General features: G+C 35.8%; 1 protein-coding gene across 3 annotated transcripts in view; it reads right to left on the reverse strand.

The window, feature by feature from the left end:
- LOC309797650 (ankyrin repeat domain-containing protein 26-like) overlaps nucleotides 1-27,774 on the reverse strand; it is a 58,036-nt gene that overhangs the window by 26,032 nt on the left and 4,230 nt on the right. For all 3 annotated transcript variants that reach the window (XR_014292762.1, XM_082646108.1, XM_082646109.1), the window contains exons 3-13: nucleotides 26,252-26,350; nucleotides 25,606-25,634; nucleotides 25,441-25,513; nucleotides 14,783-14,865; nucleotides 12,528-13,640; nucleotides 10,651-10,802; nucleotides 8,191-8,361; nucleotides 6,349-6,382; nucleotides 5,924-6,065; nucleotides 2,444-2,657; nucleotides 178-361 (exon numbers count right to left, since the gene is read on the reverse strand). Coding sequence is in view for 2 of the 3 variants with exons in the window: in XM_082646108.1 (XP_082502234.1) it covers nucleotides 178-361; nucleotides 2,444-2,657; nucleotides 5,924-6,065; nucleotides 6,349-6,382; nucleotides 8,191-8,361; nucleotides 10,651-10,802; nucleotides 12,528-13,640; nucleotides 14,783-14,865; nucleotides 25,441-25,513; nucleotides 25,606-25,634; nucleotides 26,252-26,350 (2,294 nt within the window). In the remaining variant the exon portion in view is untranslated. The remainder of the gene's footprint in view (nucleotides 1-177; nucleotides 362-2,443; nucleotides 2,658-5,923; nucleotides 6,066-6,348; nucleotides 6,383-8,190; nucleotides 8,362-10,650; nucleotides 10,803-12,527; nucleotides 13,641-14,782; nucleotides 14,866-25,440; nucleotides 25,514-25,605; nucleotides 25,635-26,251; nucleotides 26,351-27,774) is intronic.

Genomic DNA, 27,774 nt, shown 5'->3' on the forward strand with positions numbered 1-27,774 from the left:
AAGAATGGCAAGAAATTAATAATTTAAGCTATAAATGTCATAGTTCATATTTAGGATGAGATAACACTTTTTATTTGTTTTAAACCTAAATAATATATATTAAATCAAAGAGATATTACAAATAATACTGAGGAAATACTGTTGGAAATTTGAAATTTTCACCAAAGATTAACTTACCTGATTCAGATTATTTCTCACAGTCCTCAGTTCCATGTCTAGTGCTCTGAGAGTGAGTTCAAGTTGTTGTTTCATTTCAACTTCTTTACTGTATTGCTCTTCTTTTCTTCTTAACTGCTCCCTAATTTTTTCATATAACCTGTCAGCATTTCTTCTCTTCTTTTTTTCTTGTTTTAGGGTGAATCTGCAGTTAAATATGCTTACCTTAAAATGTGTTTTGTTGGAAAATAAAAAGTTCATTTTATGATCTGGCTCTTCACCCGCTGATTTAGTATCCTAATGAAATTTCTGTTCTCCAGTTTTTTTTTTCCTTTCTAGGTCTCATATTTTTAATTCCTCACTTCAATCTCTTCATAAAGATATATATACTTGAAAGGTAGCAATGAAAAAACATTCTGCCACTTAAGTAAGTTTTAGTCAAGAGTAACTCTGGTGAATAGTGTAGGAAAGAAATTTTGAAATTATTCAGTGAAGTTAGGCCGAAAATTACCCTGTTTTCCACACTGTCATAATTACTCCTCCTTTAGGACAGATAATTTAGTTACTAGTTAAAAAGAGAAGCTGTTGTTTAGAAACAAGTTTATAAGTTCACTAGAAATAAAATTTCAACTTCATAAAATACTACAGGTACCCCTAAATGACTTACAGTGCCAGATAAAATCTGCAGATGCCTTTTACAGAACATATATCTTCAGATACTGTAATCCAAGACTAGGCTAGGGAGTCTAATATCTGTTGCCCCACACTTTTTATGTTTCTTCTTTTGCAACCTTTTCAACTTGTTGTTTATTAGCTATTTAATAAATAATTTTAAATCCCGTAAGGCAGGATCCATATTAATTAATTAAATAGAGAGTATTTTGTGCTTTCAGCACAAACCTGTGAACTAATTTTATCTCTGTATGAAAGAGATATTGAATAAACTAATCAGTAATCACCTTCCATTTTTACCTTTTATTTCATCCATGCATATGTTAAGAAAAAAACTTCATAAATTTTAAAAAAATTTTGTCTTCAGAAAAATGGCCATTTCATACTTCTGTTGGTGGGAGTGTAAAGAAATATAAACTTTCTGGAGAACAATTTAGAAACATGGATCAAAGACCTTTTTAAAAAGTTCTCATACTTTAACCAAATAACACAATATTAAAGAATTTATTCCAAATAAATAATCAGAAATGTAGAAATGAATTTATAGAAGAGACATTCCTTGTAGCATTAAATATAATACAGAAAAATGAAAAATAACTGAAATTCAATTTGCTAAAAAAAATAATGACCATAATTCAAAAAGACACAAGCACCCCAATGTTCACTGAAGCACTATTTACAATAGCCAGGTCATGGAAGCAATGTAAATGCCCATCAACAGACAAATGGATAAAGAAGATGTGGCACATATATACAATGGAGTATTACACAGCCATAAAAAGGAACGAAATTGGGTCACTTGTTGAGACGTGGTTGGATCTAGGGACTGTCATACAGAGTGAAGTAAGTCAGAAAGAGAAAAACAAATATCGTATATTAACGCATATATGTGGAATCTAGAAAAATGGTACAGGTAAACTGGTATGCAAGGCAGAAATAGAGACACAGATGTAGAGAACAAACGTATAGACACCAAGGGGGGAAAGCAGCGGGGTGGGATGAACTTGGAGCTTGGGATTAACATGTATACACTAATATGTATTAAATGGATAACTAATAAGAACTTGCTGTATAAAAAAATAAAATTAAAAAAAAGAGAGATTACAAAAAAATGAGGCTTTGTATGGAGGACTTCTGTATGGCCATGAAAATGATGATTTGGAAATATATACATTAAATAATTAGTAGATGTATCCACTGTTAAGAACTTGTTGTATTATTTCCAAGAATTTCACACTCCACAATACTAATGAAGTTTTCTCCCCTGTAAAATCCCAGCAGGTAAGTTAGCAAGTATAAAACTTCCCATAGGGCTTCCCTGGTGGCGCAGTGGTTGAGAGTCCGCCTGCCGATGCAGGGGACAAGGGTTCGTGCCCTGGTCCGGGAAGATCCCACATGCCGTGGAGCGGCTGGGCCCGTGAGCCATGGCCGCTGAGCCTGCGCATCCAGAGCCTGTGCTCCACAACGGGAGAGGCCACAACAGTGAGAGGCCCACGTACCACACACACAAAAAAAACCAAAAAACTTCCCGTAGTATTAAAGTAAATACACATCTGTAGTATTACAGTAAATAGAAACAGTTCAAATATTTCTTTAAAACCAAGACGTTCAATACCTCAAGCTGCAGAGCTCTTGTTCCCACTCCACTTTTTGATGCTCTAACTGTGATTTCATTTCTTTTGTTTCTGATAGCTCCTTTGGTAGCCCAGTAACCTTACTTTCCATTTTGTTGTTTTTTCCTGTAAGTAGTTCACAGTGATCTTTTTTAAGTTCTATTAATCTTTCATATGAAAGAACTGCATCCTGAATTTTCAATAAGCTAACAGAATCTGCATTAGGAATAAACAAGATAGAAATAAAATATATGAGTAATTTTTATGTATAAAAGCACTGTGCATTTTCACCTTCACTCATCCATAACAAAAAAAAATATATTTTTTTTTTGGCCATGCCGCACAGCATGCGGGACCTTAATTCCCTGACCAGGAATTCAAGTGGCTAAATATACAATGCCCCAAAGAGGTGGAGGAAAGAAACAGAAAAAAAAATATTTGAAGAAAAGAATGGCCAACAACTTTCTAAACTTAATGAAAACTACAATCCCACAGATCCAGGAGGATCTGACAAGGAGAGAAGAAGTGGCAGTAAACTATTTTGTAATATTCTTACCCTATATATGACGTGGTACAATATTACTTGAAGGTGGACTGTGATAACCCTAAGTAAAATACTGTAAACCCTAAAGCAACCACTAAAATAGTGAAACAAAAGAGTTACAGTTAATAAACCAAAAAAACAAAAAAGAAATAAAACTACATCATAAAAATTACTTGATTAATCTAAAAGATGGCAGAAAAAGAAAAGGGGAACAAAGAACAGATGGGATAAACAGAAATCAAACAGCATAATGACAGATTCATACCTACTGTATCAATAATCACATTAAGTGAAAATGGTCTGAAAACCTCAATTAAAAAGCAGATTGTCAGGGACTTCACTGGTGGCGCAGTGGTCAGGAACCCACCTGCCAATGCAGGAGACACAAGTTTGAGCCCTGGTCCTCCCACACGTCATGGAGCAACTAAACCCATGCGCCACAACGACTGAGCCCACATGCCACAATTACTGAAGCCCATGGGCCTACAGCCTGTGCTCCACAGCAAGAGAAGCCACCGCAATGAGAAGCCTGTGCACCACAACGAAGAGTAGCCTCCACTCGCCATAACTAGAGAAAGCCTGTGTGCAGCAATGAAGACCCAACACAGCCAAAAATAAATACATAAACAAATTAATTAATTTTTAAGAAAAAGCAGATTGTCAGACTGGATCAAAAAGCAAGACCCAACTGTATGCCACCTATAAGAAATGCACTTTAAACATACAGACATAAATTTGTAATAAGGTTAGAAATAAGATATACCACACTAACATGTGTCAAAACAAAGCTAAGCTAGACTGGCTATATTAATACCAAACAAAGTAGACTTCAGAGCAAAAAACATTATCAGCAACAAACAAGGTCATTTCATAATGAGGAGTGTCAATTAATAAGAAGCATAACAACCCTAAACGCTTATGCGCCTAGTAACTTCAAAATATATGAAGCAAAACTTGAGAGAACTGCAAAGAAAAATAGACAAATCCACAATTACAGTCTGAGATTTCAATACCCCTCAATGAATAAGTGATAGAAAGAGCAGGCAGAAAATCATCAAGGATACTGTAGACTTGAACACCACCATTCTTTTCAAGTAGCCATGGAACACTTACCAAAAGACTATATTCTGGGTTATAAAATAAAGGAGTAAGTCAAAAGGATTTAAGTCATACAAAGTATGTTCTCTGACCACAAAGCAATCAAACTGGAAATGAAGAACAAAAATATTTCTGGAAAATACTCCAATATTCGAAAACTAAATAACACACATCTAAATCATCCTTGGATTAAAGAGGTAATGAAAAGAGGAATTACAAAGTATTTTGAACTGAATAAAAATGAAAACATAATATATTACAATTTGTGGAATGCTGCTTACTTGCATGAAAATTTATAGCACTGGATGTCTATATTAGAAAAGAAGGTCTCAAATCAATGACCTTGGCTTCCAACATAAAAATCCAGAAAAAGAGCAAATTAGGGGACTTCCTTTATGGTTCGGTGGTTAAGGATCTGCCTTTCAATCCAGGGGACATGGGTTCGATCCCTGGTCGGGGGACTAAAACCCCACATGACATGGGTCAACTAAGCCTGCCCACTGCAACGACTGAACACGCAAGCCACAACTAGAGAGCTGGCATGCCGCAACTACAGAGCCCACACACGCTGGAGCCCACACCCAATTTGGAGTGTCACAAATACTGAGCCCACATGCCACAACTAGAGAGAGAAGCCCATGCGCTGCAACAAAAGATACCACATGCTGCAACTAAGACCTAAAGCAGCCAAAAATAAAATAAATAAATAAATATTTTTTAAAAAAGAGCAAAGTAAACCCAAAGCAAGCAGAAGAAAGGAAATAAAAAACATCAAAGAAAAAATCAATGAGAAAAAACAAAACAAACAAAACAATAAAGACATGGAAAGATCAATGAGGGACTCCCCTGGTGGCACAATGGTTAAGAATCCACCTGCCAATGCAAGGGACACGGGTTTGATCCCTGGTCCAGGAAGATGCCACATACCGCAGAGCAACTAAGCCTGTGTGCCAAAACTACTGAGCCTGCATTCTACCATCCGCAAGCCACAACTACTGAGCCCGTGTGCCACAACTACTGAAGCACATGTACCTAGAATCCATGCTCCACAACAAGAGAAGCCACAGCAATGAGAAGCCCTCACACTGAATGAAGAGTAGCCCCTGCTTGCCGCCACTAGAGAAAGCCTGAGCACAGCAACGAAGACCCAACACAGCCAAAAATAAATAAATAAATAATTTAATTTTTTAAAAAACCAGTGAAACCACATATGTTCAGAAGGTGAATAAAAGTGATAAACCTCTAGCCAGGCTGATAATTAAAAAAAAAGAGAGAGAGAGAAGGCACAAATTACCAATTTCACAGAAATGAGTAATGAGAAATTACTACAGATTCTATAGATATTAAAAGACTGACAGAGTAATATTATGAACATTATGTAAATAAATTTGACAGCTCAGATGAAGTGGGTAAATTCCTTGAAAGAGGGAAAATACCAAAGCTCAATCAAGAAAGAACAAATAGGGCTTCCCTGCTGGCGCAGGGGTTGAGAGTCCAACTGCCGATGCAGGGGACACGGGTTCGTGCCCGGGTCCAGGAAGATCCCACATGCCATGGAGCGGCTGGGCCCATGAACCATGGCCGCTGAGCCTGCGCATTGGAGCCTGTGCTCCGCAACGGGAGAGGCCACAGCACTGAGAGGCCTGCGTACCGCAAAAAAAAAAAAAAAAAAAAAAAGAACAAATAAACTAAATAGCCCTATATCTAAAAAAGAAACTAAAGTCCTACGTAAAGACCTTCCCACAAAGAAAATTCCAGGCCCAAATGGCTACACTGGTGAATTCTACCAAATATTACAACAGTATACACAAAAATATACATATTTATACCATGGTCCTACCTTTACACTCCATGCCAAGTTGTTCTATTAGCAACATGGAATTCTTATAATTAGAGTAAAGCATCTGGCAATCCTCAAAAGCTGTTTCAGATGACTGAGTTAAGTCATCAAGGTCATCCATAGAATTAATTTGCTCTTTGACCTACAAACAAAACATACTATTTCACAATGTCCCCAAAATACTTATAAAATATACTAAGTGTACAGAGGTGATAAATATCTCTTTATTAAAGTAAAAACACAGATACTTCTTAAAAGAACAGATTTTTATCAAAGGGATAATTTTATCAACAGTGTTTCTAAATTATTTTTTCAAAGTAAATGTTTCTACAACAAAGGAAGATTTTCTATTTTTCCACTATACCTTTCACAAAGTAATTTTTTACTACAGGATAATATTTTTTATAATTAATTTTTTACTCTACCTTGTTCTTTTCATTAGATGTTTCCTTTGTAGTCCTAAAAAAACAAACGATTCTTTTCAGGCAAATATTAAATACTTAAAATACAAAGAATACCTAAACCTATTATTTTTTACATAAAATCTTTGCATTGGTAATTAATTTTCTATAAAAGAGATTAAACAATAAATAGAAAGAGTAACATTAAAGGACAAAGAAAATACACCATAATAATATTAACAAAGCATTAAATTAAATTAAGCTGACAATCAAAGGAAAAGGAAAAACATAATGTTACTTGCATTATTTGATAGGAAGAAATATACCAGGGTTTTTTGTTATCGTCATTTTCAATAAAAACTAACTTTATGGCACTAAAACCTATTTCGAAAGTATTAAGTCCTATATGAAAGAAACCCTTTTTTAATAATCATGATATTAGCTTTTCGAGGACTTACTATGTAATTGCTATGCATTATTATAAGCACCTTACATGTCTTAAAGGCATTTTAATCCTCACAACAATTCTGGGAGAGAGGTAATACATTAGGTCCTTTTTACACAGGAAGAAACGCAGCACAGAAAGGCTAAGTAACTTGCCCAAGCCCATACAGCAGATCGGCAGCTGACCCAGAATTCAAACCCAGGAAATCTGGCTTCAACACTTGTGTTTCACAATATGATGAGAAGATAATATTTATTTTAAGTGTTCTTAAGTAATATGATAGCAAATGAATCTGTATTATTATTCCATGTCTAGTTATAACTATAAATAATAATTTCTGAATCTTACACATATTTTTCAAAAATAAAAAGACTTTAAACCCAGGCAATATTGGAATTCTATTTTCAATAAAGATTTGCTTTTGTAAAGAAATTCATCAACCCACTGATGAGGGTTTCATTCACCCATTCATTCATTCACCCATTCAGCTGTTTATTCATACATTCAACATATACTTAGCGCACAATTACGTGTTAATGACACTTTTGGTATAGGAAGCATGACTTTTGAAATTTAGAACTTTATAATCCAAAAGTAATAATCTGTGATAGATTGTTAATAGTTTTTTTCCTATCAAATATAAACAAAATCTTACCCTTTTCCCTGGAATCTAAACCACTATGAAGTTAACATAACCTGTTTTAGAGTACCTTACAAAACCATAGCCACTCATGATGATACTGTCATCTAGAATTATCAAGGAATGATTAAATCCTTTTCAGTATGGCCTAAATGTTTGTAAATTTGATTATATAATTTTTAAAAATCTATGTATGACAGAATAACTTTTAAGTACTCATCTGCATATTCAATTATATAAGAATATTACACTTCAAAATCAATGAACAAGCCCTTACCATAAAACTATACGTGAATAGAAGTATTATGTACAATTAGTTTACTATAATATTTTAAAGATAATGTAATACAATCAATAAGCTTTCTAATATTGGACATGCAAACAACATTAAACTGAATAAATGCATCCTCTACTGGCTCATTTCCAACAGCATACAAACATACTCTAAAAACGCCCATCTTAACATAAAAAGAGAAAGGAAACTCCCTTGAACTCCACATTCCTCTTCAGTTACCTTCCAGTTCTCTATTGCCTTTCCCAGTAAATATTCCCTAAGGAGCCGTTTATACTTATTCACTACAGTCCAGCTTCCATGGGGAATATTTATTGAAACTACTTCTGGTCAAAGCCACTCGTCCTCATCTTAACCTTTCAGCAGCGTTCATCTGGTATAGTTGAGAATACTCCTGTCATGACCTGTACACTATATTATGCTGTTCTATTTCCAGAAAAAGTATTCAGTGCTAATATTTCTTGACCTAAAAGAATTTGTAGATTTTACCTGCCATCATCCTGATCTACTCCACTTAAACTGCTGTCATCCTTCATGTGTAGCAGACCACCACTCAGTGAATCAGCCTTCTCAAACATTGGTGTAATCACACATTCTTTTGATGTCCATTTTTCATTTTCCTTTTTCTTTACTTCCTTCATGTGCACGCCAGGACTGCTACTTTAAAAAATCCATTAAAAAACCAATGTTTTCTAATAATTCTACTGATAAAGAATAAAAAACCAATTTTTGTAAAATTCCAACTCTTACCCATCATAAGTCATTTATTAGTTCAGAAAACACTTATGAAGTACCAACCATATGCAAGCAAATACAAATTCTTGCTTCAAAGACAGATACACAATTATGATACAATGTGATATGTAAGCGTTGACACATGAAAGTTATAAGTGAACATAGGAAAGCTTTACAGAAGAGGTTAAATAAACAGAGGAGGTCATGAGGAAAAGAAAATGGAGAAAATCATTTTACTTGGTGATTAGAATGTGAGCACAAAGATTAGACACATGGAGTCTAGGTGTTTCCTAGAAACTTGGAAGGAAAAGTACAAAATACATGGAAGGAAGAAGAGAGATGAGTCTGGAAAGACATTCTGAAGAACCTCAAGTGCTACAATGAAAAGCTGGAGTTCACTGCCTAAAAGCAATGACTCTTAGACATGGGAGTAATAATTAGATTTCTACTATATTTTTTTGTTTTGTTTTGATATATAATAATGTTTAATTTGCATGATTTTTAAAAATAACATGAGGTACATAAAACACGAAAGAAGAACTGAAGGAAATATCTTTGGGGGAAAATTTACTTTTAAACACACACATGTTGGGGTCATGTCAGCATCAGGGCTGAAAGATAGGTACCTCATAGTAGCCCTCCACCACCAGCAACAATTTGGCATCTATCCACAGACAACAGTGGCTTTGTGGCAGTTGCAGGATCCAGCACCATAAACCAAGGGACCTGGGAAGAGTCCTGCCCACCCAAGTGGTAACAGACATACAGACCACAGCCCAGCTGTGGACCCTGCATGGCCCATGAACTGGCTCCAGCCACTCTTAGCAACGTCCAGGGAACCCCTGGAAAACACTGTCTTAGACAATCACCCACAGACGAGAGAGCCTTTGTGGAAACCCAGGTTTCCAGCAGAGAAGTGCCAGCATACCACTGGAACAAAAAAATGCAAGTTGGGATACATTGGAGAGGGCAGTTATTAAAGACTGGAAGAGGTGACTGCTACTTCAAATTCAAAGACAGCAATGCAAAACTTCAAGTAGCATAAAAAAAATCAAGAAAACATGACACTACCAAAAGATCACAATAATTTTCCAGTAACAAATCCCAAAGTCATGGAGATCTGCAATCTACCTGATAGAGAATTCAAAATAGTAGTTTTAAGGAAACTCAGTGAGCTACAAGAAAACACAGAAAGACAACCCAATAAAATCAGGAAAGTAATACACAAACAAGATGAGGAGTTTAACAAAGAGATAGAAATAATAAAAAATAACCAAATGGAAGTTTTGGAGCTGAAGAATACAATGAATGAAAGGAAAAATGCAATAAAGAGCACTGACAGCAGAATGGATCAAACAGAAGAAAGAATCTGTGAGTTAAGAGACAGGAGCTTTGAAATTATCCAATCAGAGGAGAATAAAGAAAAAAAGAATGAAAAAGTGGGAAGAAAGCCTACATAAATTACCAGATACCATCAAAGGAAATAATTCATAAATCATTGCAGTTCCAGAAAGAGAAGATAGGGAGAAGTTGGCAGAAGCTTATTTAAAGAAAAAATGGTTGAGAACTTCCTAAACCTGGTGAGAGATTTGGATATCCAAGTTCCTAAAGCTCATAGGTCACCAAACAAACTCAACTTAAAGCAATCCTCGCCAGGAGACATTATAACAAAACTGTCAAAAATCAAAGACGAAGAGAGAGTCTTAAAAGCAGCAAAAGTAAAGAGGCTTGTAAATTATAAGGGAACCCCCCATAAGTCTATCAATGGATTTCAAGAGAGTAGGACGACATATTCAAAGTGCTAAAAGAAAAAACCTGCCAACCAAGAATACTCTATCCAGAAAAGTTGTCTTTCAGAAATGAAGGAGAGATAAAGGCTTTCCCAAACAAAGCAAAGCTGAGGGAGGTCATCACCACTAGACCTGCCTCACAAGAAATGCTGAAAGGACGCTAATTAGTAACATAAAATATATTTAAATATACAACACACTGGTAAAGGTAAGTATACAGTCAAATCCAGAATACTCTAATACTGTAATACGGTGGTGTGTTAACCAATTAACTCTAGTATTAAGGCTAAAGGACAAGAGTATTAGAAATAACTATAACCCTAGAAAAATATAAAATTTGTTAATCATGAACAGTAGCTCAAATGAGAACTTGTTTTATAGGAAAATAACAATTATCTATTGTTAAATACTGACATAGGCTTACCTATCAGAATCTTCATTCTCCATGGTAGGAAACTGTTGGTTATTAGTTTTTCTGCTCTTTCTCTGTTGAATTAATCCACTATCATCAGCATCATATATGTTTTCTGATACTTCCATTTCACTACTTTTGTGCTTCTTCTTTGCTTCTTCAACCTTTAATGAAAGTTTGACACTACATGTAATTGTTATTACCTTATTCATTATAAAGACCTTTTCATTGTCATTAATTACTTGACTCAGAGTTTGCCCCGGCTTTAAGCAATAAAAATAGTTTTGTGCTTACTTTAATTTTTTTAATTACAAGTCATTGAAATTTTTGTAAAGTCTGCTTCTTTCTGTTTGAGGAAAAGAAATAAAATTTTAAAAATTTCAAAAAGGGCTTTCTTAATGTGGTGCAGCTATTCACATCCACTCTTCCCTGTCTGATGGCAGAGACAGAGAAATAAAGAGACAAAGACACAAAATTTGTCCTCTTTGGTCTTTACCACCTGGATTTTGCATTAAACAGCCAAATTTAGAGGACGGGACACCTTGGTGCTTCAGTAACAAAAAGGAAACATCCTTCTTTCTGCACTGAAGCTATTCTTCCCCCACTGCCTTTTACAATTCTTTTTTCATTTGGATCCTGGGAATATCAAAAAAGTGACGGTGTTCACTAAAATATATGAACCAAAGTTTACCAAAAAACAGGAGTAGAGTGAAATTGATGAACTGTTAGTTAGTGTGGAATTCTGGAAAATGAGTAATGCCTCCCAATTTCACATTCAATAACCATGAAATTTTAGAGCTAAAGGGTACAGAAGCAATTATCTACTTTAGCCCCACTATTTACCAATAATGGGAATAAAACCAAGAAAGGTTCAATGATTTGTCCAAAGCCCCTAAAGTGGCATTTCCTATCATTTCATGGCACCAAAAGAGATGATACAATTCTGTAACCCTGAATCTGATAAATTACCAAATGAATTCATCAGATTAATCAGATAAGTTAAAAGTGTGACTTTGGCAAAGTAATTTAATGCCTCAGTTGGGGGTAGGGCTCATCTCTTTTTCTTGTAAAGGAGAATATCTACAGATTTTTGTCTATCTTTAAAACTCAGTCAATGTACCTCTTACACAAAAGAGCAAAGAAACAAATTTAAAAATCTATTATTGGAAGGAAAAAAAACCTCACTGCACGTCAAAACTCAGTTTTCTCCTTTGGAGATAAATACTGAATTTGTTTTGCTGAGGGTTTATACTACCTAAATGATAAAATCATACATGTCAAAACTTACCACATTTTATTAAACAACATAATGTAAAGGTCTGACTCAACAGAAACATCTGAGAGTGGTGATTAAAGAATATGTGGGAGTACATGTATTTGTTATTAAAAATATCTTGAAGTGGCCATGCTGGAATTCTAAGTGCCAAGCAATTGAGTAAAGCAGAGAAGATCGCATCCACTAAAGCACAATAAAGAGATTAGTTTAGCAGGAATACGTGTTTATGTCCCTTCTTTCAGTCACTGCTTCCTTCCCATACTATAGAGTGTAGTTTATATTTAAAACCCAATAGATTAAAAAAAACCCCAAAACCCTAGCTTATTATATTTCTTAAGTAATTTCCTTTGTGGAAATTCTGGCTCAGAAGGTCACACGGTATGTAGCTAAATTAGTTTCCCAGTTCATATGAAAGACTGACAGAGAGAGACTTAGGTTGATTAAGGAACAAAAGCCATGAAAATAGTTTCCTATTATTTAGATGGCAGAAGTAATCTATTTCTACACAATTACCTATTTAGCTGACCCCATTTTATTACTAAGTGGAAAATCAGAATGGATCAGAGATCATTGATAAAGAGAAAGAACAAAGTAACAACAAATGAACCTCCACCTCTTTTTGAAGTTGAATTTTCTCTTTTCTGAAAGCCAGGAACTCTACTTGTAACTTGCCTATCTCATTCTTAAGCCTTTGCATATCTTGCTGTAATTCTTCATTTAGATACACTTTGGATCTTCTGTTACTATTCGGTGGAGAAGAACTCCCATTTTCTAATTCAGGTTGCATGCTTTTATAGTTATTAGCACTGCAATTATCTGCAAGCAATGGCTTCTGGAACCAGTCTTGTATTGGTTTGGTTTTCTTATAAGTATTTGTAACAGCAGAAATATCACGACTTTTTATTTGAATCATGTGTTTCATTTCATTGGAGCGGGCAAGCCATAAATCAAAAAGTCTTTTGGGATCACTAGACTGAGGTATACATCCGACGTCTAATTTCCAATTAGTGGTATTTTGGTTCATATTTTGTAACATTTGCATATCAAGTTCTTGGTCTTCTTGCATTTCAAATGTAACTACTGGGTCCCTTAGTTTTTTATTTTCTGTATCATTATAAAAACTCTCCTCATTTTTGTTAAAAACATGTTCAGTGTCTGGTTTATCACTTTTATAGTCTAATTTAATTTCATTTAAATAAAGCTGTGAAGATGACGGGCAAGCATGTCCCCAAGACCCAGAGGTTAAATAAGATGGAAAAACATTTTCAAGCCTGGGTTCTTTTTGTTCAGGAAATGCTTGGAATGCTAGAGAGACAGATACTCCAAATGCATCTTTTGCCTGACAGTCAGGTATATTATTTGTCAAATTAGAAGGTATTTCCTTTATGTTTGCTCCTTCTTTAGGGTTATCATGTAGTGGCTCTTCCTCAGGACAAACAGTAATTTTGTATTTTCCAAAAGTTCCACCAAACTTCCACTTTAACTTATTTGTGATGCGTTTGAAGTTATTTTTCCACCCTAATTTGCCTTGTTTGATCCACATTTCCTCATGCTTTTGTACACAAGGAAGTCCTGAACATACAGATATGTCCTCTCTATCACATTCCTTATTCATTTCTGGTTCTTGAGGCATTTTTTGCAGATGCAAAAGTGGAAGATCAATTGGCTTGATTTGATTTTCAGATGTCTTTTCTGTCAGGGTACATGTTTGTAAAATAACTTTATCCTTAAGTAATCAAGTACGGACAAAGAAAAATTAGAAAATAATTAAAATTTAACCGTTAAACTTCTTAATCTATGTTTAGCTACTCACAAATCACTGGATTACAACTAAGAAGTGAAAAATAACTTGCCTTAGCCTGAAACAGGAGAAAAACATGAACTCACAAACCCAATTTTGTCACTGTTTGTTTGAACTAAATAATTCATATATGTTAAATCTACCAAAAATGAATTAGGAGATGATTTTTAATGTTACAAAGGCTTCCTTACTTAAAAATATTTCAGCTCACCGTACCTTAAAAAGTCCTTATGTGCACGTAAGGATTTTTTTTTTTTAAGGACTAGTAACTGGAGAATAGACAAACCTTAAATTACTAGGAGCCAAAATCAATTAACATCAATCAGAAAGAGGAACAAATTCCTAAATTTTAATGCAAATTATATACTATGATAGTATTATACATTGATGTAATACCTGCTTTCATTCAGTTATATTATATTCTAATATCCACTAATGAAAGTGGATAAAACATTGTTTAATATTATTTACTGGTTTCCTACCCTGAAATGAAATAAATTAGAAAGTTATTGTTTGTACCCTAACAACAAAGGTCCAATTCTGGAAGGTCTGCTTCCTTAATAGGCAATTGGGTTGATTGTATGACCCCTTCTCTCCCTGAATGTAGATCTTTAGGTCGATTACATAGAGGTCACAGGACAGAATAAATCTTTAATCTTGGCATTAGTGACTGGCAATTTGAAACTGCAAATTTTGAACAGCTGGGAATGATTTCTCCTTCCATGAATCTAACTCATGGACCATCACTGATATACTGTTCATAATTTCAACTGCTTAATCATACGATTCAGTATTTGATTATCACCTTCTTTATCATGTAAGGAAGAAGCAAACAATATTGAGGAAATTTTTTTGCCTCAATTCCAAGTACAAAGTTTAACTATAAATTATAATAGATTCTAACAATATTTTAAGCTTTGTAATTAAAGCACTATAAAAACTAACTATTAAATTATTATCTATCAATTTTAAGAGGTTAATTTTGAAAGGTAATTTCATTTGAACTCTGTTGTTAAACCATAGAAAACAATATTGAGCCAGAAATTTACATTCACATTTTTACATACCTGTGAGTGGTTATTTTCACTTCCATCAAGCCTTTCTTGTGCTTCCTCCGATGTTATTTCTAAGTCTAGTTCTGCTGACAAATCTATATGTTTAGTTAAAATTAACTACTTAGAACAGTTAGGTAAAAGACATAATCTTTATAAAAATAGATTTAAAAAATTTTATCAAATGACAATTTAAATTAAGCTTAATCTTTAGCTGAATATTTACTTCTTTAAGAAATACTTCTAATTACCTAAAACTCCAACAAACCATCTGGGAAATACCAGATGTCACCAGGTTACAGGCACACAAACATCTCAAAGATTCATTGACAAATTCATCCACCAAACATCAATGAACAGAACAATCAGAAACCAAACAAAGGGTTTCCCTGGTGGCGCAGTGGTTGAGAGTCCGCCTGCCGATGCAGGGGACACAGGTTCGTGCACCGGTACGGGAAGATCCCACATGCAGCGGAGCAGCTGGGCCCGTGAGCCATGGCCTCTAGGCCTGTGCGTCTGGAGCCTGTGATCCGCAACGGGAGAGGCCACAACAGTGAGAGGCCCGTGTATGCAAAACAAACAAACAAACAAAATTTAAAAAGACAGGACAAACATAGAAAATCACAATATACTCTGTTCTCTACTTCATAATAGTACCTATTTAACAACACACCAAGCTTCAACTGCAACGTTATTCATGGTTTCCAAAATTACTGTTACTTTTCATGCTTTTATCAGTTCCTTAATCTGAAATGTTTTCCTCTACTCTTCTGACAAAGTTCTTTTCACCTTTTAAGACTCAGCCTGCTTTGTGAAGTCCTCCTTGATTACAGCTCTCTTTCCCCAAATAGGTATCTCTTTCCTAGTAGCTACCTTAGTACTTTATAGATTTTTCTAGTGTATCTTCATCACCTGAACTGTAAATTATTTCTTCACGTCTATCCTCTTTGCTTCTAGACTGTAGAGGACAATCTCTTGAAATCATCTTTGTATAAACAGTCTTTATTTTACTCAATAATTATTTATTGAGTTCCTACTCAGTACTAAACATGGAGTTTAAAGAAGAATGTAGATAAAAGGTGTCAGGGATGGCTTTTCTAGAGATAATGCCTGAGCTGAGACTTACACAGTGAGGTCAGTCAGATTCAAGGGAATAGAGGGCAGGAAAGGGAGAGAGCATGGAAAGCTGTAGCAAGACAGGCAGAGAAGCATACATAAAACAGGGTGAATAGTTGTCTAAAATACAGGGATAGATGAGAGAGCATCACCAGCAGTTCAGAATTCCAGAGCAAAGGACAGACAGAAAGGGCTAGAGAGGGAGAGTCAGGTAGAAGTTAGATTACGAAAGCCTCGTGTCATTCTAAGATGGCTGGACATTAATATGCTTTAAAGAGTGGTTCACGATCACTGGTGCATTTGAGATAGATCACTCTAAATGCTGCGGGAGGGATGAATTTGAAGGCCATACAAATAAATAGAGGGAGAAGAATTTGATGGCATTATAATGCAAAAAAAAAAATGATGATGCAGGCCTACACTGAGGAACTGTTTCCAGAAATATTTAGGATATAAAATTACCAGGACCCAGCATAGAATAAATCTTTATTAAATAAATAAATGCACGAATCCTGGGCCCCTCAAGAACTAGACTCTGCTTATTACTTTATAAAAGGTATCAACTGAGAAGAGAAATGATCTGCATGAACTGTTTTAAGTTGCTTGTATTTAGTTTCCAGTTTTCCTGTTTCACATCTTCCTGTGTTGAGGGGGCTCGTGTAGGTGTTTCATTTGAATTTGTGCTTCTTGGACCTACCAAGCTCATGGAGAAATGAGAGCAAACAAGTCACTTGTATAGATAAAAAAAACTTTGAGTTTATAGCTTGTAGTCACTACTCTAGGAGATAACTGAGAATCTTTTGTAAATGTAACATTAATTCCACAGGTAAGGAAAGACAAGAAGATAAAACTATAGGACTGGAAAAAGAAAACAGTGTATGATTTATTACTATAGCCCTGATCATATGACTGATTAAGGGCACTAAATTAATCGGTATTTATGTAGAACATATATTAGATGTGGTTAATCAATAGACTGGGCATCCTAGTAGAATTAGAATTGATTTTCCTTACACTATCTTTAAATGATCAGCACTCCTTAAAACCAATATCCCTTGTGAACTATTAATTCATTAAAAATAATAAGTTGATATACTATGTGGACACAGCTAAGAAGGAGGGACTATGTAGCAATCCCCAATGACTCCCATTACTGCTGGGAAAGCCAATTCTAAAATATATAAACTCATACAAAATACAAGAAATAGTTTAGTATTTGGTTTTGGAGGTGCTTTTTTCGTTACATTGAATATAGTTATAACTAATACTAATGAATTCAGAGCTAAACAAAAATAAAGCTAAGAAACTACATTTTGAGAAGGGAATCTTCAGATGTCTGCCTAGGTTTCCCAACTAGTCCCAAAGTTCTAAATATAATCTTGCTACCCACTCTCAGGTGTATGCTAAATACTAGCCTAATGAACCTATTCTCTCTCCTAATTCCCTTTGTTATTTATTATGTTGCTTTCCTCAGAGGAAGAATGCAAACGTCTTGCTAAAAGACGTTTCGCTGCAGGTTGAATAAAAGGAGTAGACACAAAGCAGATTTTGCCACAAAATGATTTTGGAAACATCAGGATTATGGTGAAGCCATGCCGAGGTGGCCTACGGTTGAGTGCTCTGTGCTTATTTATTACATTGTTTGCTTTCTCTGTTTTCTGGCAGTTGTGACTCACACAGGTCAAGAAGCGTGTAATCCCCTAACAGAAACAACACTCCGATATTAATCTTTTCTTTATCTGTTAAGGTCATCTGTCCAAATTCTGTGGATGCTGACTGATTTTTGGTCATTGATTGTGACACAAATGGATATTTATCATCAACTTTCAAATGCCTGGCTCTTTGACAAGTCTCATTATTGAGCCACAAACTAGCAGAATCCCAACCTGAAAAATCTGAAAACAAAGTTTCCGTTTATTAGAATGTGAATACTAATACAAATTTGACTAACCTGAACAAATTCTTTCTTCAGAGAAGCAGTCCCATGTCCTCCTCTCCCCTCAAACACACTACTCCCTCATGGCTTATTGTACCTTACACATCATTGCCATTCATATAGATACGTTAACTATTGCCTCTCATGTTTTTCTAATTTTTAATTTTCTAGTGTTACTTACTTTGATTCACTCATCAATCTCTATTACATATTCTGTATACCTTAAGAGCTTTATTAATAATTACGTTTCTTCAACATATAAATTTTTTCATTAACAAAATTATGTCTAACCATTTATTTTGTGTTTAAATATGCATGACAGTATTGTGTGTTCAAGAGACATGGGTTTTAAAAAATCTTTTAATGAATGGTACTACTTTAATACAATGAGATGGTCTTTCCTCAATGTACCAATATCTTCAGAACTCATTTTTTAAGGCTTGGATAAATATCATAAATTTACAAAAGAAATGATAGCCTTGAGTGACTAATTGTTTCCTGGTAAAAATAGGATAAGTCTAGGTCCACACTAGATCCAAAGAGCATACAGTGCCATGACACAGGAAATGAATACATAACAAAAATATTTTTCTTTTTTTTAACGAAAGTAAAATTGTCAGATTTCAATTTCTTAAGACAAATAAGAGCTGAACCAAGATGGTGGAGTACAAGGATATGCTCTCAGTCCCTCCTGTGAGAACACCAGAATCACTACTAGGTGCTGGACAATCATCGACAGGAAGACACTGGAACTCACCAAAAAAGATACCCCACATCCGAAGACAAAGGAGAAGCCACAATGAGACAGTAGGAGGGGCACAGTCACAGCAAAATCAAATACCAAACAGGTGGGTGGGTGACTCATAGACTGGAGAACACTTATACAACAGAAGTCCACCCACTGGAGTGAAGGTTCTGAGCCCCACATCAGGCTTCCGAATCTGGGGGTCCGGCAATGGGAAGAGAAATTCCTAGGGAATCAGACTTTGAAGCCTAGTGGGATTTGACTGCAGGACTTTGACAGGACTGGGGGAAAAACAGACTCCACTCTTGGAGGGCACACACAAAATACTGTGTCCAGTGGGACCCAGAAGAAGGAGCAGTGACCCCACGGGAGACTGAACCAGACCTACCTGCTAGTATTGGAGGGTCTCCTGCAGAGGCGGGGGTTGGCTGTGGCTCATCATGGGGACAAGAACACGGGCAGCAGAAGTTCTGGGAAGTAGTCCTTGGCGTGAGCCCTCCCAGAGTCTGCCATTAGCCCTACCAAAGAGCCCAGGTAGGCTCCACTGTTGGGTTGCCTCAGGCTAAACAAACAACAGGGAGGGAACACAGCCCCACCCATCAGCTGTCAAGTGGATTAAAGTTTTACTGAGCTCTGCCCACCAGAGCAACACCCAGCTCAACCCACCACCACTCCCTCCCATCAGGAAACCTGCACAAGCCTCGTAGATAGCCTCATCCACCAGAGGGCAGACAGGAGAAACAAGAACTACAATCCTGCAGCCTGTGGAACAAAAACCACATTCACAGACAGATAGACAAGATGAAAAGGCAGAGGGCTATGAACCAGATGAAGGAACAAGACAAAACCACAGAAAAACAACTAAATGAAGTGGAGATAGGAAACCTTCCAGAAAAAGAATTCAGAATAATGATAGTGAAGATGATCCAGGACCTCGGAAAAACAATGGAGGCAAAGATCGAGAAGATGCAAGAAATGTTTAACAAAGACCTAGAAGAGTTAAAGAACAAACAAACAGAGATGAACAATACAATAATTGGAATGAAAACTACACTAGAAGGAATCAATAGCAGAATAACTGAGGCAGAAGAACACATAAGTGACCTGGAAGACAGATTGGTGGAATTCACTGAGCAGGAGAGAAAAAAGAAAAAAGAATGAAAAGAAATGAAGACAGCCTAAGAGACGTCTGAGACAACATTAAACGCAACAACATTCACATTATAGGGGTCCCAAAAAGGAGAAGAGAGAGAGAAAGGACCAGAGAAATATTTGAAGAGATTATAGTCGAAAACTTCCCTAACATGGGAAAGGAAATAGCCACCCAAGTCCAGGACGTGCAGCGAGTCCCATACAGGATAAACCCAAAGAGAAACATGCCGAGACACACAGTAATCAAATTGGCAAAAATTAAACACAAAGAAACATTACTGAAAGCAGCAAGGGAAAAATGACAAATAACATACAAGGGAACTCCCATAAGGTTAACAGCTGATTTCTCAGCAGAAACTCCACAAGCCAGAAGGGAGTGGCATGATGCACTTAAAGTGATAAAAGGGAAGAACCTACAACCAAGATTACTCGACCTGGCAAGGATCTCATTCAGACTCCACGGAGAAATCAAAAGCTTTACAGACAAGCAAAAGCTAAGAGAATTCAGCACCACCAAACCAGCTCTACAACAAATGCTAAAGGAACTTCTCTAAGTGGGAAACACAAGGGAAGAAAAGGACCTACAAAAACAAACCCAAAAGAATTAAGAAAATGGTCATAGGAACATACATATTGATAATTACCTTAAACGTGAATGGATTAAATGCTCCAACCAAAAGACACAGGCTTGCTGAATGGATACAAACACAAGACCCATATATATGCTGTCTACAAGAGCCCCACTTCAGACCTAAGGACACATATAGACTGAAAGTGAGGGGATGGAAAAAGATATTCCATGCAAATGGAAATCAAAAGAAAGCTGGAGTAGCAATACGCATATCAGATAAAATAGACTTTAAAATAAAGAATGTTACAAAAGACAAGGAAGGACACTATATAATGATCAAGGGATCAATCCAAGAAGAATATATAACAATTATAAATATATATGCACTCAACATAGGACCACCTCAATATATAAGGCAACGGCTAACAGCTGTAAAAGAGGAAATCAACAGTAACACAATAATAGTGGGGGACTTTAACACCTCACTTGCACCAATGGACAGATCATCCAAAATGTAAATAAATAAGGAAACAGAAGCTTTAAATGACACAATAGACCAGATAGATTTAATTGATATTTATAGGACATTCCATCCAAAAACAGCAGATTACACTTTCTTCTCAAGTGCGCACAGAACATTCTCCAGGATAAATCACATCTTGGGTCACAAACCAAGCCTCAGTAAATTTAAGAAAATTGAAATCATATCAAGCATCTTTTCTGACCACAACACTATGAGATTAGAAATGAATTACAGTGGAAAAACATAAAATACACAAACACATGGAGGCTAAACAGTAAATTACTAAATAACCAAGAGATCACTGAAGAAATCCAAGAGGAAATCAAAAAATACCTAGAGACAAATGACAATGAAAACACAACAATCCAAAACCTATGGGATGCAGCAAAAGCAGTCTTAAGAGGGAAGTTTATAGCTATACAAGCCTACCTCAAGAAACAAGAAAAATCTCAAATAAATAATCTAGCTTTATACCTAAAGGAACTAGAGAAAGAAGAACAAACAAAACCCAAAGTTAGCAGAAGGAAAGAAAACATACAGATCAGAGCAGAAATAAATGAAATAGACACAAAGAAAACAATAGCAAAAATCAATAAAACTAAAAGCTGGTTCTTTGAGAAGATAAACAAAATTGATAAACCATTAGCCAGACTCATCAAGAAAAAGAGGGAGAGGACTCAAATCAATAAAATTAGAAATGAAAAAGGAGAAGTTACAACAGACACCGCAGAAAGACAAAGCATCTTAAGAGACTACTACAAGCAACTCTATGCCAATAAAATGGACAACCTGGAAGAAATGGACAAATTCTTAGAAAGGTATAACCTTCCAAGACTGAACCAGGAGAAACAGAAAATATGAACAGACCAATCACAAGTAATGAAATTGAAGCTGTGATGAAAAATCTTCCAACAAACAAAAGTCCAGGAGCAGATGGCTTCACAGGTGAATTTTATCAAACATTTAGAGGAGAGCTAACACCCATCCTTCTCAAACTCTTCCAAAAAATTGCAGAGGAAGGAGCACTCCCAAACTCATTTTACGAGGCCACCATCACCCTGATACCAAAACCAGACAAAGATACGGCAAAAAAAGAAAATTACAGACCAATATCACTGATGAATATAGATGCAAAAATCCTCAACAAAATACTAGCAAACAGAATCCAACAATGCATTAAAAGGATCATACACCATGATCAACAGGGATTTATCCCAGGGATGCAAGGATTCTTCAATATACACAAATCAATCAATGTGATACACCATATTAACAAATTGAAGAATAAAAACCATATGATCATCTCAATAGATGGAGAAAAAGCTTTCAACAAAATTCAACACCAATTTATAATAAAAACTCTCCAGAAAGTGGGCATAGCGGGAACCTACCTCAACATAATAAAGGTCATATATTACAAACCCACAGCAAACATCATTCTCAATGGTGAAAAACTGAAAGCATTTCCTCTAAGATCAGGAACAAGACAAGGATGTCCACTGTCACCACTATTATTCAACATAGTTTTGGAAGTCCTAGCCTCAGCAATCAGAGAAGAAAAAGAAATAAAAGGAATATAAATTGCAAAAGAAGAAGTAAAACTGTCAGTGTTTACAGATGACATGATACCATACATAGAGAATCCTAAAGATGCCACCAGAAAACTACTAGAGCTAATCAAAGAATTTGGTAAAGCTGCAGGATACAAAATTATGCACCGAAATCTCTTGCATTCCTATACACTAATGATGAAAAATATGAAAGAGAAATTAAGGAAACACTCTCATTTACCATTGCAACAAAAAGAATAAAATACCTAGGAATAAACCTACCTAGGGAGACAAAAGATCTGTATGCAGAAAAGTATAAGACACTGATGAAAGAAATTAAAGATGATACCAACAGATGGGGAGATACACCATGTTCTTGGATTGAAAGAATCAATATAGTGAAAATGAATCTACTACCCAAAGCAATCTACAGATTCAATGCAATCCCTATCAAATTACCAATGGCATTTTTTACGGAACTAGAACAAAAAATCGTAAAATTTGTATGGAGACAAAAACGACCCCGAATACCCAAAGCAGTCTTGAGGGAAAAAAACGCAGCTGGAGGAATCAGACTCCCTGACGTCAGGCTATATTACAAAGCTACAGTCATCAAGACAATATGGTGCTGGCACAAAAACAGAAACATAGATCAATGGAACAAGATAGAAAGCCCAGAGGTAAACCCACACACCTATGGTCAACTAATCTATGACAAAGGAGGCAAGGATATACAATGGAGAAAAGACAGTCTCTTCAATAAGTGGTGCTGGGAAAACTGGACAGATACATGGAAAGAATGATATAAGAACACTCCCTAACACCATACACAAAAATAAACTCAAAATGGATTAGAGACCTAAATGTAAGACTGGACACTATAAATCTCTTAGAGGAAAACATAGGAAGAACACTCTTTGACATTAATCACAGCAAGATCTTTTTTGATCCACCTCCTAGAGTAATGTAAATAAAAACAAAAATAAACAAATGGGACCTAGTGAAACTTCAAAGCTTTTGCACAGGAAAGGAAACCATAAACAAGATAAAAAGACAACCCTCAGAATGGGAGAAAATATTTGCAAACAAATCAACGGACAAAGGATTAATCTCCAAAACATATAAACAGCTCATGCAGCTCAATATTAAAAAAACAAACAACCCAATCCAAAAATGGGCAGAAGACCTAGATAGACAGTTCTCCAAAGAAGACATACAGATGGCCAAGAAGCACATGAAAAGCTGTTCAACATCGCTAATTATTAGAGAAATACAAATCAAAACTAGAATGAGGTATCACCTCACACTAGTTAGAATGGGCTTCATCAGAAAATGTACAAACAACAAAGGCTGGAGAGGGTATGGAGAAAAGAGAACCCTCTTGCACTGTTGGTGGGAATGTAACTGATACAGCCACTATGGAGAACAGTATGGAGGTTCCTTAAAAAACTAAAAATAGAATTACCATATGATCCAGCAATCCCACTACTGGGCATATACCCTGAGAAAACCATAATTCAAAAAGACACATGCACCCCAATGTTCACTGCAGCACTATTTACCATAGGCAGGTCATGGACGCAATCTAAATGCCCATCGACAGACGAATGGATAAAGAAGATGGGGTACATATATACAATGAAATATTACTCAGCCATAAAAAAGGAATGAAATTGGGTCATTTGTTGAGACGTGGATGGATCCAGAGACTGTCATACAGAGTGAAGTAAGTCAGAAAGAGAAAAACAAATATCGTATATTAACACATATATGTGGAACCTAGAAAAATGGTACAGATGAACTGGTTTGCAGGGCAGAAATTGAGGCACAGTTGTAGAAAACAAACGTATGGACACCAAGGAGGGAAAACCGCAGGGCGTTGGGGATGGTGGTGGGATGAATTGGGAGATTGGGAATGACATGTATACACTGATGTGTATAAAATTGATGACTAATAAGAACCTGCTGTATACATTAAAAAAAAGACAAATCAAAGAAGAAAGCAAGAAATGTAAAAGTGAAAGTTTAAAGCCTGTTTCATCACAAGTGTCCCTTTATCATTTCACATCCATCAGCTCTGTAATTGGTTTAAAACAGTGGTTCTCAAGTGTCACCTGAGCATCCCTGGAGTCCCAAGACTCAACCGTTCAAGGGGTCCAAGAGGTCAAAGCTATTTTCAAAATAACAGTAAACGTTATTTCCATTCTCATTCTGTTTTAAGTGTACAGAGCAGTTTTCCAGAGACAAGATATGTGATAACATCATACTTCTAATGGCTAATAGAATGTATGATTGTGTGTGCTTGTATTTTAAATTTTTCAGTTTTATTTTCCAATACAGTAAACATCAGTAGATACAACCTACTTAAACAAAAGTTCCTTGGAATTCTCAATAATTTTTAAAAGTATAAAAGGATCCTATATCTGCATCATAAAAAATAACAAACAAATAAATAAAAGGATCTTAAAGCCCAAAACTTTCAGAATTACTGTTTTACAAGATTGTGTCTATCAAATCGTCATTAAGGTATGATTACTTTCCCCCACTTTTAATAATCAAAGACCACACACACACACACACACACACACACACACACACACACAGAGTCTGCTAATCAAAACATCTGGTTGGCTTAAGCTCATCCGTGTAACACCACTAAAATGAAATAATTAAATTTGAAATACAATTGACATGTTAGCAAGTGAAGCTTTACTCTAGGTTAAGGTCAGAATTCAAATAAGCATTTTATAAAACTGGAAAAATCTTAGAATCTAATAATTAACCTCTGAGAATCCCTAAGAAGTACAGAGATTCCTAACTGAGAACTTTAGGGTATTGAAACGTACATAGAAACATCTGAGTTAAAGCTTACATTTTAAAAATATCTTTTTCTTATGCTTGTAAATATCTTTTTTTTCAAAACATGGATACCAACAATAACATGTGCCTTATTTATGTCAAATCCTTCAATTAAACTTGCAAAAACAAAAGAAAAAAGAATTAGGAATATGAAGGCTGTGAGCGTTTCAAATATTTTAGTGTACCTCTTTCCAGAGTGAAATTTGCACTGCAAAATTTACCTGATCTGGCTGTTTGTAAATCCTTCATTCCTACTGCTTTATTAGGAACAGAATCTTTCACTCCAACTGCAGGCTGAATGGGTTTTGAAACAAGTTGATTAATAAATAATGTACATTTGATACAATCTGTAGTTAATAATTCAAGACAAAAATATAAGTTTTTACCTTCAAGTGAGGATATTTTTCAGGAGAATCTAAAAGGCAAAAGGGACATAGAATCAATTACACGTAACTATGAAAGCCAACTATATATTCATGCAGTTAGTACTGAGCAGAACCCTCATGCTTGGCCTTGGCAGTGAATACTTTAGGTTTTGGTGTTTTGTTTCTTGGGGGAAGTTAGGACTGCAACAAGACAGACGTATGAATCCACTATAGATACTGAAGAAAAAATAGGAGTACAGGTTTAACAAAACATGCAGTTAAGATTTCAAAAGGAAGATTATGTTCCAAAAGCCTTTATAAAATAGAAAAATGCACATGTACCAATGTGAACATGCTGATTGATGAGGAGAAAAGTGATCTTTAATCAGAGCAACAAATCATGACCCCGAGAAGGTAAATGTGAAAGCTGATGGTAAAATGCAACAGCATATCTTGAATGCAATACAGCAGCATCATTTACACCGTTATACTACAAGTATTTGTCATGTTCTTCAGTTTGTCCTGTAATTTAGGAAGTGCACAGTTGGGATGACAGTTCAGTTGAATGTATAATTCATTTCTCATCAGAGAAAGGGTTATGAACTGATCAGCTTGGATATACACTTGTAGAATAATAGTTCATAAAAATATTCATGTTTTTCCATACCCATGTGGGCTACTGGTATGCCTACATTTCTTGGATCCTCTAGTTTAGTCATCTTAAAGTTTCTCGATCCACTCATGCAAGAAGGTATATAAGGCACATCTAAGAAATAACGTATTATAAGTTTTCAACATCGAAGTACGATTATCAAAAAGGCAAAAGTAAATTTTACTGCCACAGAATTATTAGATATTAAAAATCTTTCATATTTCAAAATCAGTGTAGTATTTACTGAAAATAACAATTTTAGCATTTAGGGAATGAACCCTATTAATTTCTTTTGTTTCCAAAATTAGTTTGTTTCAGTATATCATGCTAATGTTTAAAAGGATTTTTGTGAAACAATTATCATCAAAAATTTAGCTATCTTAGGGACTCCCCTGGCGGTCCAGTGGTGAAGACCCCATGCTTCTACTGCAGGGGGCACGGGTTCAATCCCTGGTTGGGGAATTTAAGATCCCACATGCCAAGCCAAGCAGCCAAAAAACCACAAACCTATCTTAAAAAAACAAAAAACAGCCAATGCTTCCATATTCAAATTAATCTCATTTGAATAACACATACCAACACAACATATATCTTTGATGCCTGATAGTTACAAGGAGGAGCTGGGGTTTACCTCAATTCTAGCACCCACTCCTGCTTCCAGTATTCTCTGGAGCAGCAATGACCTAACCTTGTTTCAGTGTAAATACACTGAAGTCATCTAACGAGAGTTCTCTCAAGTTTCCTCATCACCTCCACAATCACCTCCCTAACACCCTTCTTTCCCCCCTCTTTCCTTTCACTATATTCTTTCCTCTTCAAAGGTAGTCTCTGGATCTGTGGTCTTAATTCTCCCCCTTTGACATTCTTTTTATGGATCATCCCCACCACTTCTTTTTTCCTCTTTGCTTAGCAGTGGCACCTTACATCTATAAGTTCTACTTCAACGCTTTGCTACCCTCTGGCTATAAACACACTCAGAAAGAAAAACAAAATAATGCTTTTCCTTGATCCTGTTCTGTCTTGAACTATCCAGTGGCTCCTCTTCCAGATTTCTCTCAGTGCAAGCCTACACCCTTGCTACTCTGAGAGCTTGTCAGAAATGCACAATCCCAGACCTGCTGCTCAGCATGTGCACTTTTCACAAGGTCCCCAGGGGACTAATTAAAATTTGAGAAACTCTGACCTATCAGTCTGCTTCTACATTCCCACAGTAAGAGTGGGAAAGCTTTGCTGTTCGTCTCTGACAAGTTTCGGTGCTGGAAGCTCACTTCAAATTTGTCTCACTTTTCAAATACTCTTCTCTTCCCTTTTCTAAAGACCTATTTTACTTTGCCCCCGTCCTCCACAGACCCCTGCTTCCTTTTCCTTCATTTACTCCCTGTAACCTCTGCCTCTCTCATTCTTTAGTCCTTCTTTCCTCTTCCTCATTTCCCAACTTTCCTTAGGTTGTAGAGTACCTTGAAACGGAACTAATAATTTAGCTCCTTAAAGGGGACTCTCAATTTAATCTGTGGCTGACACCAGATAAGATACACAGC

Source organism: Mesoplodon mirus (assembly GCF_964341445.2).
Source record: "Mesoplodon mirus genome assembly, contig: HAP1_SCAFFOLD_832, whole genome shotgun sequence".
Taxonomy (NCBI): Eukaryota; Metazoa; Chordata; class Mammalia; order Artiodactyla; family Ziphiidae; genus Mesoplodon; species Mesoplodon mirus.